The sequence below is a fragment of the Anopheles arabiensis genome, chromosome 2 (genome assembly GCF_016920715.1).
Source record: "Anopheles arabiensis isolate DONGOLA chromosome 2, AaraD3, whole genome shotgun sequence".
Lineage (NCBI taxonomy): Eukaryota > Metazoa > Arthropoda > Insecta > Diptera > Culicidae > Anopheles > Anopheles arabiensis.
Window position 1 is genome coordinate 86349074 of NC_053517.1, and position 15522 is coordinate 86364595.

The following is a 15522-nucleotide window of genomic DNA, read 5'->3' on the forward strand; positions in this document are numbered from 1 at the left end:
TATTATGACTTTTTCAAATAAAAATGTATTTTTTACTTTTCTTAGACAAAAATCAAGCTTTAGTAACACGAAACTGTACAAGTATTTTGTTGTAAAAAAGAGCCGCATGTTTTGAAGCAATGCGGCCCGCGAGCTAAAAAGTTTGGAGGCCCCTGATTTAGATGAAGGAATGAACTGATAAATGAATTACGAGACATTTAATAACGCACCTTAAAAAGAAGCACTTACCTTACAAGTTAAAACTTTCGATTACTTACCACTTAAAACATACGCAGCAATAAACCAAAAATAATTAAAAAAGGCCATCAACCATCGTCATCATCCTCGGTAAGTTTTCTCAGAAATCTTCGATTTATTTTTCGTAAATAACGTAACACTTTCACTTTGCTTCACCCCGACTGCACCGGAACTCCCATTTGCTCCAGCACATTGTCCATACACACACACATCCAGGGAGCGATCTGCAATCGTTAGGCTGCAATACAATGCACCGAAACTACCATCCAGAATGTATCGGGATTCAGCCCATTACCCACACCCACTGTACTAAGTGTTTCGTATCATAACCACCGTATTGTATGAATGTATGTATGTATGTATGTATGCGTGTATATATATAATATATCGAGTACAATTTTCTTCCTCCCTAATTACCATTCATTGGATAGATAGTCGATCCTTTGATCCGTACGTGATGTGTTTCTTTCTGTTGTTGTGTCTTCCCGTCGATACTTCTGGCTGCCACATTTCACCACGCCTTTCTTCCCTACTCTTTCCACCATCGAGTCTTTTATACTGCTCGACGGAGAAAAATGCACTAAAATGCAAGAAAATTACACTACTAACACGAGTGATTGAACTCGAACGCGCTAGAACACCCAACACGGGCGCACAGTACAGTTAAGAACAAATTCACCTTGCCATCTGCGATCTACGTGTGTCGGGGAATGTAAGGGGTTGTCAAACTATTTTGTCAAACTATTTGTATTTGTTATGTTTTTTTTTTTTAAGAGCTGCCTTCACTCAAGCTGTCTGTAGAGAGTTCGATGCCAACAGGGCAGAAAACATTCGACCTGAATAACACACGGGTTACGGGATTCCGCTTCCTACCAATGTAGTTTCTTCTGGATGGGTTAGTGTCTACAGAGAATTCCCGATCGCTTCTTAATGTCCTTAGTTTCGTACCCTTCTTTGTTGAACTATTCTAAGTATGTATATACGTGGTAGGTTATAAAGAGTATAGGTCCTTAGTTATACTTGTTTTACATCAAATGTTTGATTCAATAAACTCGGCTTTTCCATTTTGTCCTCACCAGTTCTAAGCTTACTGTTGTAGCTCACTGTAGTATGGAGAGAGTGTGTGAGTGGGCAGTAATAGATAAGAAACCATTGTTAAATGAATGACAATCCTGTAAGCTTTTCAATTGATAACTAATTGCTGGATAAGTGCCAATCAAGCTAACCATTTCAGGGTTTTCGGTTTACAACAGTATTGGAAGACTAAAATTCGTTTGTTTCTACATAATATTACTTTCCAGTTTGAAAACGTTTTTAACGAACACAACATTTGGGTAATTTATTTTGAAATAATACAACCTCAAAGCTGTGTATTAAGAACCAACAATTCGTAAGGAGAATATCTCGTTTCGTTATATAAATCATGGGAAAGTGATCCATTTAAATATTCCACTAAAGTTTAACTTTTATTTTCCTTTCCAGTACACACCCACACTCTTATCTTACTCTTTCAAAACGCTTCCCATTCCATACTAACCACCGTTTTGTCGTCATTCAAACAAATCGTGACGTACGTGACCGTTTCTAAATGAGAGGCTGACCAACCGATAGAAACGGAAAGGAAGAAGGAAATGGGTTCATCCGCAATATTCTGTCGTTTAATCCTACGTCCAAGCGAAAACCCCACTGAAGCCACCGTGTAGATGAGGTTTTAGCCGAGCTTTTGCACCGGTAATCTCATTTTAATAGTCCTTCGTGAAACTTTTTGTTTTGTTTTTGCTATGGTAGAATATGCTTGAGCGAGAGTTCTGATTTTTTTTTGCTTTATACTCTTGATAAAAACAAATCTCACCCAAAAAAGCTACGGTTTTCGGTTTATATTTCCTGCCCATCTGTAATTAATACTTTGCAGATTGGTTGAAACGAAAAGTTTACCTTCAGTTTGCTTGAGCCACGTTGTGTTATTGGTGAGTGTACAGTTTAAGTCTATTTTGTTGCAGCTTTTCATAATACCGCTGTACGCTTCCTATCGTGTTGAGCTGTGTCGAATGGCTGTGAGACAAAGTGCTGTCACCGTTCGGCAAGTAAGAACAAGTTTTATATATTCACAACGAACAATCTGACAGATTTGCTACGAATCTAATCGAGAACGGCTCGGTCTGCCGGCCCGACGAACGGAAACGGCAATGTTTGCTTAACGTAAAACACTTCGGCTTATCGCTACACTAAACTGCACCTTCGTCTAATAGTATCACTAGTGCTAGCGTTTGGAAAGTTTTGTTTTTTGCTCTACGCTACCATTTGATATATTTCCTTCCGGGCAGCCCAGTTTGAGCCCTTGTAGGTGTGATATTTTTCCTTCGATATTGTGTGTCTGTTTGTTGCAGACTGGCTTATTGTTTTGGTTGATGTTGTTGTTGTTGTTGTTGTTGCTCTATTCTTCTGCTTTCCATTCTTCCCAACACTACGCTAAAAAGATTGATCCGCTATGTATGTAATTATCCCCTGTTTTTTTTTGTCTAACTCATTCCAACAGTTTTACCTCACTGTGTTGCGACTAGATGGTGACCTTTAGATATACTTTTTGCCAAGACCCTTTCCTCTTTCCCCTTGTTGGAATGTGTCATGAGTGATCACTCGCGAAGATGTTGGCTGCGATGAATCATCAAGATTTACTTTGCCTGTGAGAAAGTTTGTGAAAAATTACTGCAATTGCTTTTTACGATATTAAAAGTTCAGTGAAACAATTCTTTGTTAAATGCGGCAAACTTTTACCAAATTATAATGTATTAAAATAATAATAGTACATTTTAAACAAATAATGAATAATAATGTCATTATCGTCATTGTTTGCTCTAAATTTTCTACAGTTTGTACCAGCCCATTTTGCAATGTTGTTGTAGTGCACGCTTCAGAGAACTAATTTTCCACAATGTGGCCGTACGACTTCAACACACTCCCTCCCAAGTCCATTAAACCACCAGTCAGCCTTGCCTCTACACTCGCGACAATGAACAACGATAACCATTTGCGTCGTGGAAGCTTGAGAGATAAGAAACAACTTTTCCCATATCGTTTCCGCAAAAGCTACGCCAACTTCATCCTCATTTACACGCCCAGCGCGTCGTGATAAGACTCGTGCAACTTTCCCCCCTACCGCAAAAGGTGGAACAATTTTGTTTTCCAATTTACGCAATTTTATCGAACCGCACTGATAACATACACACTTGAACCCGTCAAACGTCGCTCAAGCCGTTCGCTTTACACAGTAGTCCCTCAGCATCCAGCAACCCCAAATATGGACGACCGTACCCGCATCTTCAGAGCGCTCGATCGATTCCTAGTCCAAATTCCTAGCTGAAAATAATGCCGGTAGTCGGAGAGCCCGTGCCCGCGGGATCGATACATACCATGGTGTGTGGCGGGAAAATATTCTCGACGTCGGCTCATGGCCGTTGGAATGCGGGCATGCCAAATCCCGTCGAATTCGGGGCGACCATCCCCCTCCCCAGGTAGCGCCAGATTGATGTAATACGACAGATGGAGGTTTTGGTTCAAGTCGGTTCCATTACGGGAACGGGTGGTTGGCGAAAATCAAACACTTAAGCCGACATTGCTAGCGGTTAGGGAATGTTCGCTTGCTTCCATTCGGTGGATTGGCTTTTCTAACAATGTATCGAGAGGTTCCCAGTTTTGGGTTTGGAAGGGAAAAAGGAGCGTGAAAATTCCACACACATAATCGGATATTTCCTCTTCCCCTAATTTAATTGTGTTTATTAAAAGGTGCGGAACAAAGTTTCAAAAGCTACTCAAACAGTTCAAAATGGCAGAAACTATGCTCTCCGACGCTCACTACTCAGACTCATAATCCAGTTTAGAACCGTCGAGGCATTTTATTCAAATGAGCCATTCAACGCAATGTATAGCACTTTGCCCCAAAACATTAAAGGTTGTTGCATTGGATGCCGACCCTAGCTAACACCACTAACACGAAGCTAGTAGAGATGCTCTTTGTTGTTTATTTGTAGCAAGCACCTCACATTAACGATTTGTACCCCATTTAAACCGACCCAAACCATAACCATTTCAGAGGAAAACGCATGATGCTCTAGCACGAGCAGAACCTCTTTTATGCTTCACCAACCCACAGCATACAAATTAAACATCACTATTCAATCACCATTCCCTACGCATTAGCTTTTAATTGCTACACATTTATGGTACTACCGAGCAAAACCACAAACCACCCGGCGCATACATCAAATTGAGAATAAAATGGAAAATCCCCGGCAGGCTTTCCAGCACCGCCGCAGTGAACGAGACCTCCTGGGGCAAAACAGTTTGCTGCCATTTCACTTGCAGGACGTAGGTACGTGATACGAGTTGAAATACCAATTACTGAACAAGATCAACTATGCCTTATTGAGTGATGGAATTTTCTCATAATACATTTTCCCGTATCATCAAGAATGCTAATTTTTGAAAGTTCTCTTACGTCGAGCAGGTATTTGCAAAGAATTATGTGTTTGTGCATAACTTAAGGCTTTTAAGAATGAAAGATACGAAACGTTCCAGGTAGCATCCGCAACAAATCACATTCCAATTTGAACCTTTTGATTCACGGCAATCGTGACGAAGCAACACTTTTAATTGATTTGTTTTAGCAAAATCTCTATTAATTAATGAAAATGGCAAAAGTTTGCCAATGAAAATCAATGCATTATTTATGAATGCTCTGGTCTATTATGGGATGATTTTTTCCACCACTGGATTAAGTATCCTCTCCACCACCCGTTCATTTTACCCACCGTCAAGCTGCACCGACTGGTTAAGCACCGCATCCCGTTGGTTTGCTAATGAACTGATTTATTGTTAAAAGATAATTTAATTTACACCCTTTCGAAACGTTCCATCCACCGGGAGCACCGGAACCTGGTTCACTCTACACCGCCGGGTTCAACCACAAAGTGGAGGTCATTTCCGCTCGGACCGAAAGCATCCTTACGGAACGATGCCTCAGCTTCCGATCAGAAGGCAACGGCTATCAATCAGGTAGGCTAGAACGTGCATACAAACCGGACCGGTAGACCCCGTATAACCCACGACGGCGAGTAAAAATGGAAAATTAATAACTCTTCTAAAACTCGTAACCGAACTCGAGAACCGGGCTGCCCATTTGCTAATGGGATGTGTGTGCTGCAAATTGCATAACACTAGGCGCCTCACATCGAGGGGATGAATCGAGGGGTTCCGTTTTACAGTAATGGATTGCCCAGAAGCTAAACCAGGCACAGCATTTAAAACGAACGCTGCCCATGGCGATGTTTTGTGAATGCTCTAGCAGGAAATTGATTCGTTGGAAACCATGCATATGATAGGAAGCATCGTTACCGGAGCATTTAATGATCACCATCGTTTGTTGCTAATTGTAACCTACAATTATAATCTGATCAGGAAGAAAATACGTTAAAATATGTTTCTTTTCACTTTTTATTTCATAATGTAGATCGGAAAAGAAGAACAAAGCATTCCACACCATACAACATTGTAGCATTTTGGTTTCATTGATTCCAGTTACAATAGAATGTTAATTAACCAAGCACAAACTAACACGCAAACCAGACAAATCACAGTTTTAAGCATCGCCTTGTCGCCTGTCACCTTATCGGGCCTTTTAATTGACATTAAATTTGCGAACCCACCCATTTTCACACCCACCGAAAATGTGAAGAAAGAAAAAAAACCTACCACGTAGGACGTGGAAACACTGGACAACCACCCATACCATCTTCATTTATCCTTTCCAAGGATTATGGTGCAGGATTACCCGCCCGTGATTGAATGAAATTACCATACACAAACATGCTGACCCCGTATTCACCGGCACGATCACGCATTTTTGGACACCCGATAATGACCAATATCGTCCTGCCCCACGAGGGCACCACGATGGACGGATGTCAAACCATAGCTTGGCTGGGGTGACCATACCATTTCGACCCACAGCGCCTAAACGGGGTCGAAAGGCTCCGTGCTATTAATCGTGCTGATCGAATTAAGTGGCGGTACCGCTTTATAATTCATCCGACAGGCTACAACATCGTGTCTGATGATGGGGGTTTGTAATTACGTGCCGAGCTCAAAACACGGCTCTTTTGGTTTTGGTTTTTGTGTGCTTGGTTTTTGCCAAACGCTAAGGGATGCATTTTACCGTACCGCATTTTACCGCAATTAATTGAAATGTTAAGGCTATTCTACATTTTTAGAACATTTCGTCAGTCTATTTCAAGATTTTTTTGCGACAAAAAAATCACGTGTGGAGAAAGTATCAATTTACATTAATCAAGCACTAAAATTCAAATGCTGTACCGTTTTATGAAGCGATTTTTTTTTATTATTTCATTTCATTCCACATCTCGCTTTGCAACTACGATTCCCGCTTACTCCTTCATCAATTATGCCATTCCGCGTCGTGCATCATGGAGCATCGTAATGGACGCCATTTTCCAGTCGCTTAAATGGACAATACAATTAGGCAAACGACAGACGCCAGCTAAATGAGTTTCTGCATCAATTATCCAATTGCCAGCTACGCTCTGCGCTGGCGAGCTCTCCTCGTCGAATGAGCCAGCTTTGTACCCTTGCACCAAAGCACGGCCCAGAGTACGACATCTCGTCGTCAGGATTCCACCGTTCAGGGCTTGTATCCGCTTGTTGCGGTCCATGGAACAATAGCGCAAAACCCACCACCCAATCCTAGCGAAAGGCAAGCGTTCCCTTTGCTTTCGCGCTCCGTGCTCTGGTTCAGATCAAATCCTGCCCGTCAGTCATTTGGGACCAAAATTCGTGTAGTTAAACCATTCGATCGTATGCACAGCTGGTTCAAACGCTGCTGGATGTCTGCTGCTGCCGATCAGATGGATGCGCAGCTGTGTACGCCATCCCTCCGCTCACATATGCAACTGACAGCTTAATTCGGCTGCCATCCCGCATCAAATCGATTGCTACAACTGTCAGCCAGCGAAGAGGAAATTAATAACTCGGGCTAGGATAGTATCTACCAGCGCTAAATAAGCGTAACGTGTACCTAGGCAGAAACGGAATCGATCGATTGCAATAGAACGGGATGGGAGGGAAGGATTTCAATTCACATTATGCACTCTTTCTGTTTGATTTATCAATGATGAAGTAGTTTACTCTATTATGCAAATTTATGAAGCAGATTAAAATTTACCCCATGGTATGTACAACAATACGCGCGCGTAATGCAGTTTGTTTGTTGTCATAACAGTCATTGTTGTCAATAAATACGGTTCTTCAGTCAATATTTAGTTAGGACGGCATATAAGGAACAGATTAACATAAAACATCGGGTGCAAACACAATGAAAAATGAATTATTACAAGCAAATTTGCCGCCACAGTTTGTACAACATCGTTAACATCATCATAAACTATGTGGCAAAACATGTATGACCCAATCGTATTAACAATGTAATTTGATTCCAATTCAATAAATTGAAATCCAAAGTAATGAATAAAAGAACTAAAGCAAATATACTACAGATAATCTTGGATATTTCATTCAATTACTAACCAATGAATAAACATTGTTAAACATTTTTGCAACGTGAGTGACTGAGAGGAAATTACATGTCCATTTAGCAAAAGTAACATCCATCAAACATGGTCAAAACGGAATCTTACGATATACTACATCAAAGAATCCATAATGTCCCACGGACGGCGATTACCTTAGTGACCGGAAGTTGGATCGCTGCGGGAACCAATCATTGTCAAGACATCAAGACAGATGGAAGCTTCTTGTTCATGAAGCTTATGTTTTTTTTTTTCATCGATCCGAACGACATATTACGCCTCAGGATCGCTTAATCGTGTCAATAAACTGTGTAACGCAACTTCGTTTCATGGTTTCTTTTATCCGTTCGTTCAGTTAATTCGAACGTTCGTCATTAACTCCTAATACAATTTGTCCCCTGCTCCATGCTTAGATATGTAAGTGGTAAGCAATTTATTATATTTTGGAAACAGATAATTCAGAAATGCGATGAAATTACAAATTTTTTCATTGGTCTAATTTCTATAATGATATTATTGCTACTCATGATATCTGTGAGAATAATTAGTTTTAAGATCATTCTATAAAATTAAATAAAATTCAACAGCGAATTTATATCTGTGAAAACGTTGACAAACCGACATCTATTTAAATACAAACAATTCAATATGTATGTCTTTCCAACTTAAAATTCAAAAGAAAAGAAAAAAAAACAAAAGGATTTGTATCAGCAAATACAAACAGCTACGCAAATCTATTCTCGCACTGATGCAAAAGGCAAGATCACATTTCCCGCAAAGAAAAACTGCTCCATTCCCCGGCAGCACCACGCTGTGTGTAAAAGTACTCCTAAATCTCAAGTAGCGGAAAATTGAGATGTCACTTCTGTACCAAAAACCTATTCCAGGCTCTCTTCTTTTCCATCCCTTGCCAGCTAGCTGCTATCGAGCTCACGCCACCCTCAGTCGCACGTGGGTCAATCTGGTAAATCGTTAACGCTAGCTTTCTCAGCTATGAAATGTTGAATAAAACGGAAAATCCTATCCTTCGTAGCAAAACGATTGTGCGAGTGCGACTCAACAAAAAACTGCAAGACTCATAAACGACCATGATCCGGAGCGGCCGAAGACCTACTTCTGGCTTATCAAAATCGAAACCATACGCACACGCACAAAACATCTCCATCTCATGTCTTCCCTATTCGGCACACACTTTGACCACTAAATAAATCTCCCCACGGATGAAAAATGGCGTCCATTCGTGCAGGTTGTCGGATACATTCGCCGGTCCAGCAAACAGTCAATACTAGAGAAAAAATATGATCGGCCTAAAAAGCGCTTTAGCTTCGGCTTACAACGTCCCTTTTCAATCCTCCTTTTCAGCGGAAAAGCCCATCGCACTGGGTTTTTTTTTCGAGGTGTAAGAGGAAATTGAAATTTTATTGATTTAGTTGTCACCACTGGAAAGCCACCGATGCTGGTGCTGGTGTGAAAATTTTGATGGAAAAATGTACATCGATCCGACCTGGTCGTGTGCGCGCATGTGTGTGTGTGTTCTTCTTACTAAAAGCACAATAAAGCTCACCGTAAAAGAGCCACCGAAACACCGGTAACATTGCAAACATTGTTATGCGAAACTGCGCATCATAATTGCCGTTCGCATCGTGTGCTACGAATTGTGATCGATTTCAGCTCATCCCTGCCGGAGCCGCACGTGGGAACTGCACGGAAACGAAGTGATGCAAATTTATACTTGATTATTTGACATTACGATGAGGGATTTTTATTTCACTGCTTCCCCATGCCAGGGAAATCCCTTCGCACGTTATGGAAATTTTGCGCTCACATTACATCTAGCTCAGTGCATTAGAACAGAGCGACAGACACCTGTCGGCAGGGGGAAATCCATCTGAATTCTCAATGCAAATTTTGTCGTCGTTAGCTGGCTGGTTGCTATTCAATTACTGTAATTATGGTTGAACATCTTTTCACCGGGAAAGGTAAATGCTTTGGCATGACACTGGAGTTAGATATCGATTTCATTGAACCGGAAAGTGGGCCGCGGTAAGCGTAGTCATGTCAACGTAACCTAATGTATGTTAATTTTGAAGGGTTGTACATATTCTACAATCCAAGCATATCGATCGTCTTTGGAGGAGTCTTGGTTTGGTCGAACTCAAGGCTCACAAAATCATACAGGAAACAACTAAAAGCTTAATAAAACGTTATCTAAACATCGTTCTTTCACTTACCTTTACATTTTGCATCTTGTTCCTATTTTGTGTATGATTGCTCCCATCTCCACTTAAAATCCTGCCCCGTCCAGAATATCCGGCAGTATCAAGGGTGGACAGTTCAAGGGCGTGCAGGTAACCCTTGGAGCGGGATCATTCTCGGGACCGGCAACACACACACACTGCAGACAGTTGCCCGTTTCCTGTTTCAGCACTGCTCCCACCGGATAGGTAACGCCTGTGCGGACGAGACATTCAATTTACATTAAATCACATTTAACCGCAAATAAATTCCACAAACCTACCCATAACAACGCAGTGCTGTTCACTTTGATCCTGTCTGGTGGTCGGTGGTGTGATAGTGCTACTACTGATACTACTACTACCACCACTACTGCTCATGGATGGGACTTCCGGGTAGATTAGCTCGGAGTGATTCGTTCCATCGACATAGTCCGTCGTCTCGAGCGTTGTTGAGTTGAGGATATCAATTACCGACGACGGTGACGGAGGCAGCTGCGTCGAATGCAGTCCCTCACCGAGACTGTACTTGCCCTGGGTGACGTTTGTAGTAAGCATGATCGCTGGCGCAACAGCACCAACGTCATCCAGTCGCTCATCCTCATCGTCCCCTTCGTCACTATCCGTAACGTCGGAATCTTCATCACCGTTTGTCGCTTGATCCTGAGTCACACGGGACGATACTCGTCCATCGAAGCTAAGCACATCCCGATACGGTTGCTTCTCAAGTCCGTCGCCATGGTTTTCGGTCCCAAGCTCAGGTCCTGCCATCGCTCCACTATCATCAAACATCTCCACATGCCCGGACGAGGTGATTATGTAGTGCTGCGGAACATCCCGATCATGCGACCGCATCGGAACCGTTGGCTGTCGGTGCTCGGACTCCGACTCGTGGATCATCCCATAACCGTACCCGCCGAACTGTTGCTGCTCCTTGCCATCTGGCGCATTGTTATTTCTCTCGGTTACTTCCACTGACTGATCACGGAACTTGTCGCCTTCCCTGCTAGAGTCGATCTCGGACATCTTCGGCAGTGCGTCACTCGCAATCGAAACTGTCGGTTTGCGATCAAATTCGTACGAAAATTCCCCTTCGTACTTCCCCTTCAGGAGATTCTTTTTGTGTTCTTTCAACTTTTTGTGTCCCAACGTACCGGCTTTCCCCTTTCGAACTCCCGTTGCCGCCGACCCGACCTTGGCGACCTTGCGACCACCGTCTACATACTTTCCCTCCCTCGACGTGGTGGACGTGATAGGACCCATCGATACCGGGCGATACATCATGATTGGTGGTGTCTGTGGAAAGCTTAAAATGTTCTTTGGTATTCCATCCAGCACATCCGTAGTGTGCACCGATCCGTGATGCGTTACCGTCTCCGAGGAGCTATGATCGCTGTCTAGCGCTTTCGATGCGGGTGTTGAAATCGGCAAGGTGCTGCTTATGACTGTTGTTCCACCGTCGCTAAGCGAATCTGCTAGCACGAGCCGTGTAGCTCCGTTCCTATTGTCTTCTGTGGCCACTGCGTCAAAGGATGATTTTGATTTTGCTTCATACGCTGTGCTCATGACAGTTGACGCTTCGGAGATCAATTCCGTTGACGTTTGATCACTCTTGGGTGCTTGCTGGGCTAAACTGATTTGTGGATCCGTGTCATCTACTGTTTTCGCCAAAGAATCTACAAAAAAGCCAAGAATTTACGTTATAATATCAACAACAAACTTTTGGACTTTTGCTTAGTTAAAATAATCTCGTCCCAAATATTCCCTGTTTTAAGTTCCAAGTCCTTCCCGTTTACAAACAAATTTGAATCATGTGCTGATGTCCTTCATGCTATTTTTCCAACTAAACCACCATACACAACATGGACCGGCACCAAAGCGTCCTTTGCCTATTGGTCGGTAACAAAAAGCTGTTGAAAAATTGCATTACCTTAAGTGACACTCTCAATTTGCCAGCATTCTATCTCCAGCCCATCCCGGCCACGGTCACCCTCTTATCGCACCAAGAGTATGCCCATAAATTGCATTATGAATTTAAGGGATGTGCCGATCCGTTTCCCGCAAAAAGGATAAATCACGATAGCCCACAACAGTGCCCGGTACAGTAGGCAGACACCGACAGGCCCGAACGAGCCCTGGTACGCCGCAGCACATGCTTGTGGATGAAAAATGTTCATCTGATTAGTAGCTGGTTGACCTGAATGCTGCCAAAAAGCATGCGAGATAGGCTCGTTTGGTCTTTGGACTGTAGCAAAAATCGATCGGCACCAGTGCCAGTATGGTAAACCGATGGTAGCATTAATTTACGACGGATAGATAAAAGATTCTCCTCCGCTGCAGGTGACGTATGATTGCGGACCGAAAAGGGGTTTAGTGTAAGAGGTCCCAGTATTGTTAGGATCATGAGGATCCGTTTTTGTTTTGGAATAGTTAAATTATAGCTATAAACGGCAGAACGGTACGAACGATACAAGATATATAGAAGCATTGCTTTATAGGTGAAAGATTGTGGAGGACAATATTATGCACCACGTTTGAATAACAACAAAATTATGGAAGATATAAACTTTTACAGATATTCATCGATTACTACTTCGATACTATAGCATATTTCATTGATTCTATGTGCTTTACCATGGTTTAGCCGTATTAAAAACACTTACATGAGCATCATGTGAAATGAAATATAAAAACCACACGAAAAAACGGATTTTTCATTCAATGAATCCAATTATTTCCCTGTCCTTTGTCCCCGGTACATCACTTACCGCACTGTTTCCACCAGCAGAATATTTCCCCGTCTATGCAGAGACAAATTTCACACGGATCCAGTCGTTGTATCTGTCGACAAAAGGAGGGAGAAAAATATTATCATTCTACCGTTTCAAAACACAGCAAGAAAAGCCTCTGTCTCGTTCCCCAAACACCTACCTTCTGGCCGTGGTCATACTTGTAGTCATCGACCAGACAAGATTCCGCCTTCTGCAGCTCACCGCGATCGTTATCGTTAATGATGTCGGAAAGCATCTCCTGATCGTACCGGGCTTCCGTCTGCTCCGCGTCCAGATCGATGCTGTTGCGAAAGTGTTGCTCCATCTCCATGAAATGTGTCGGCACTGGGAAAGAGAAGAAAAAGAAGAAACAACAAACCATAAGCATCTCTCCATTAATTAATCGATCTCGGGGTGAAACAATCTCCGCCACCACCGGGGGTGGCGAGATTGGGCGAGCAAACTTTTCACGAGGAGTGATTTTTCATCCGACCCCGAAAGCAGAGCCACACCATTGCGAACAGCTTTGTAATCCACTCCAAATACTAACACACACACATACACACCATTCATCAAGGAGCAGGTCTGCAAACGAATTAACAAAACAAAGAGCGAGAACCACTTGGCAGAATTTTGGGGAACAAAAACAACCCCGTCGGTTGTTCATTTTGCTGCTCCTCCCATTAGGAGAACGCTCCAAGAAATATTTAAAAAAAATGGCGCAAGGATTCAATTCAACAACTCGGCTGCTTGAAATGATAAACAACCGTCGGCCCATTTAAGTTTTCACCGCAAAACGACTCGACTCGGTGGGCCGCAACTTGCTTATCGTTATTATTTCCGCTTCAATTCAGTACAACAAAATGCCCGGCAGATAATGCATCTTTCACACAGAACCAGCCACATGGTATGAGAAAATGAGAGAAGGAAACTCCAACCCCCTGCAGGGGAGTCGGAGAAAATTAAACTATGAGCAGGAAAAAGTTCAACTCTTCTTATCGTCGCCATACAGTTGCATTCGTGTTTTCTTGTGGACATGCACATTACAATGCTTGCGCAACTGTTCGCCCGTGTTCGCCTCGAGCGCGATGGATAGAGCACTTCTTCTTCTTCTTGTGTGTGTGTCTGTCCACTCGAGAGCAGCGTAAGAAAAGGATGCTCGAACCGATAGCCTGTCCTCGCCGCCATCGGTTGCCATCAAAGCCACAAAGTGCAGTTGTACGATCTTTTTTATTCCCGCCATCTTCGCCTGTGCTGTGAAAAATCGATCGCACACAAAAAAGGAACTCTTTCCAAGCGCTCCCGCCTGCCCTGCTCTGAAGGAACAGGATCCAATTTTTCACCGACTCTCGTTTGACGATGTTTTTTTTTCATAAATTTTCTTTCTTTCGTTCCGCTTCTATCGTGTGCCAAGTGTTCGTACAATTGTTCCAAGTTTTGCTTGTCTCGTCCAGGAGGTACGGTATGGGGCGGTGAATTGAAGAAGGCGGGAACCGAAAGCGTCAACCGTTGCTTACAAGTTTACCCAAAATGATAGACGATGTTTGTGGAGAGCTTGTGGAACGATTGGGAAGCCGGTTGACGACAGCCGGACCGGCAAAAACGGCGACAGAGCGTTAAAGTATTCACAGCTTGCACTTGGTCGTTGCACAATTCATGCTTGCGCGTACTTGAACTCTCTTTCCTTTTTGAAAGGATGTGTGTGTGCGCGCGCCTGAAAGCTGTTTCGTCTACTTGTCTTCTTCATGTCCACGAAAACAAATAAGAAAGTGCAACGGAGGTTGCAATGCTTTTAGGAACAACAATAAGACAGGGTTTGCTTTCCTCTTAGATAATCGTATAGATGCTACCCTTTACTTTGTACTATTTTTGTAAACTACCATGAACAAAACTATGCATCGAACCAATCATCGACAACGATATATTTTTTTACTTACATAAATATGCTATCAAACATTGTGTTTGTACGAATAAACTGATAAAATAAACTAATCTGTTAGCCATACATCAACCAACCCTGCCCTGCGAAATGACCTATTGAATGTGCGCTGGTACGGAAATAAGGCGTGTACAGCTAACGGTATGGATAAAAACCATCCACTTGCCGAGCCGGCATTGCATCCCGAGTGTTGGAAACTGACAAAACCATACGAACGCTTCTGAAAACCCCGCCGACCCCAAAACTCCTCGGTAAAGCTACAACGCTCGATTCTTTATGCACGCGTTATGGTTGTCTTCATTCTTCCTTAAATATCATAAACATTCATACACTCACACCCGCGTCCTTCACTTTCTTCCTTTCCCCGCTCAACCGAACCCACCATAACGCTCCGTGGAGTGAAGGAAAATAATGGTTCCCAATGTTTTCACATGGGGCGATAAAAAGCTCCACCGAACCATTCGCACCACCACTTCCACACGCATACGTCCACGACGATGGTCGTTTTTCTTCGAGCCGAGTCTAAGAAGAAGAATATCTCAATACAATGGGGCACAACGGGCTGTGCTTCACACCGGGCAGATTTGACCACCAACCGCTGGGGAGCTGGGTCCCGGTAGGAGGCTTTAGGTGGAAACTTTGGACAGAACTTTCTTCAACAAAACCCCCTCCTTACTGGATTTGTCTTGTAGCGATTGTCTTTCGTTCCCAGTAGTCGGGAGCAGAGTTTGCTTTTGGCTGCT

At 43.0% G+C, this 15522-nt stretch overlaps 1 protein-coding gene across 9 annotated transcripts in view; it reads right to left on the reverse strand.

Moving 5' to 3' along the window:
* Positions 1–318: 318 nt before the first annotated feature.
* LOC120893818 overlaps positions 319–15522 on the reverse strand; it is a 55853-nt gene continuing 40649 nt past the window's right edge. For all 9 annotated transcript variants that reach the window (XM_040295933.1, XM_040295937.1, XM_040295940.1 and 6 more), the window contains exons 4-8: positions 13001–13185; positions 12838–12910; positions 10354–11745; positions 10067–10286; positions 319–2918 (exon numbers count right to left, since the gene is read on the reverse strand). In XM_040295933.1, the coding sequence (XP_040151867.1) occupies positions 10120–10286; positions 10354–11745; positions 12838–12910; positions 13001–13185 (1817 nt within the window). In that variant the 3' untranslated portion in view covers positions 319–2918; positions 10067–10119. The remainder of the gene's footprint in view (positions 2919–10066; positions 10287–10353; positions 11746–12837; positions 12911–13000; positions 13186–15522) is intronic.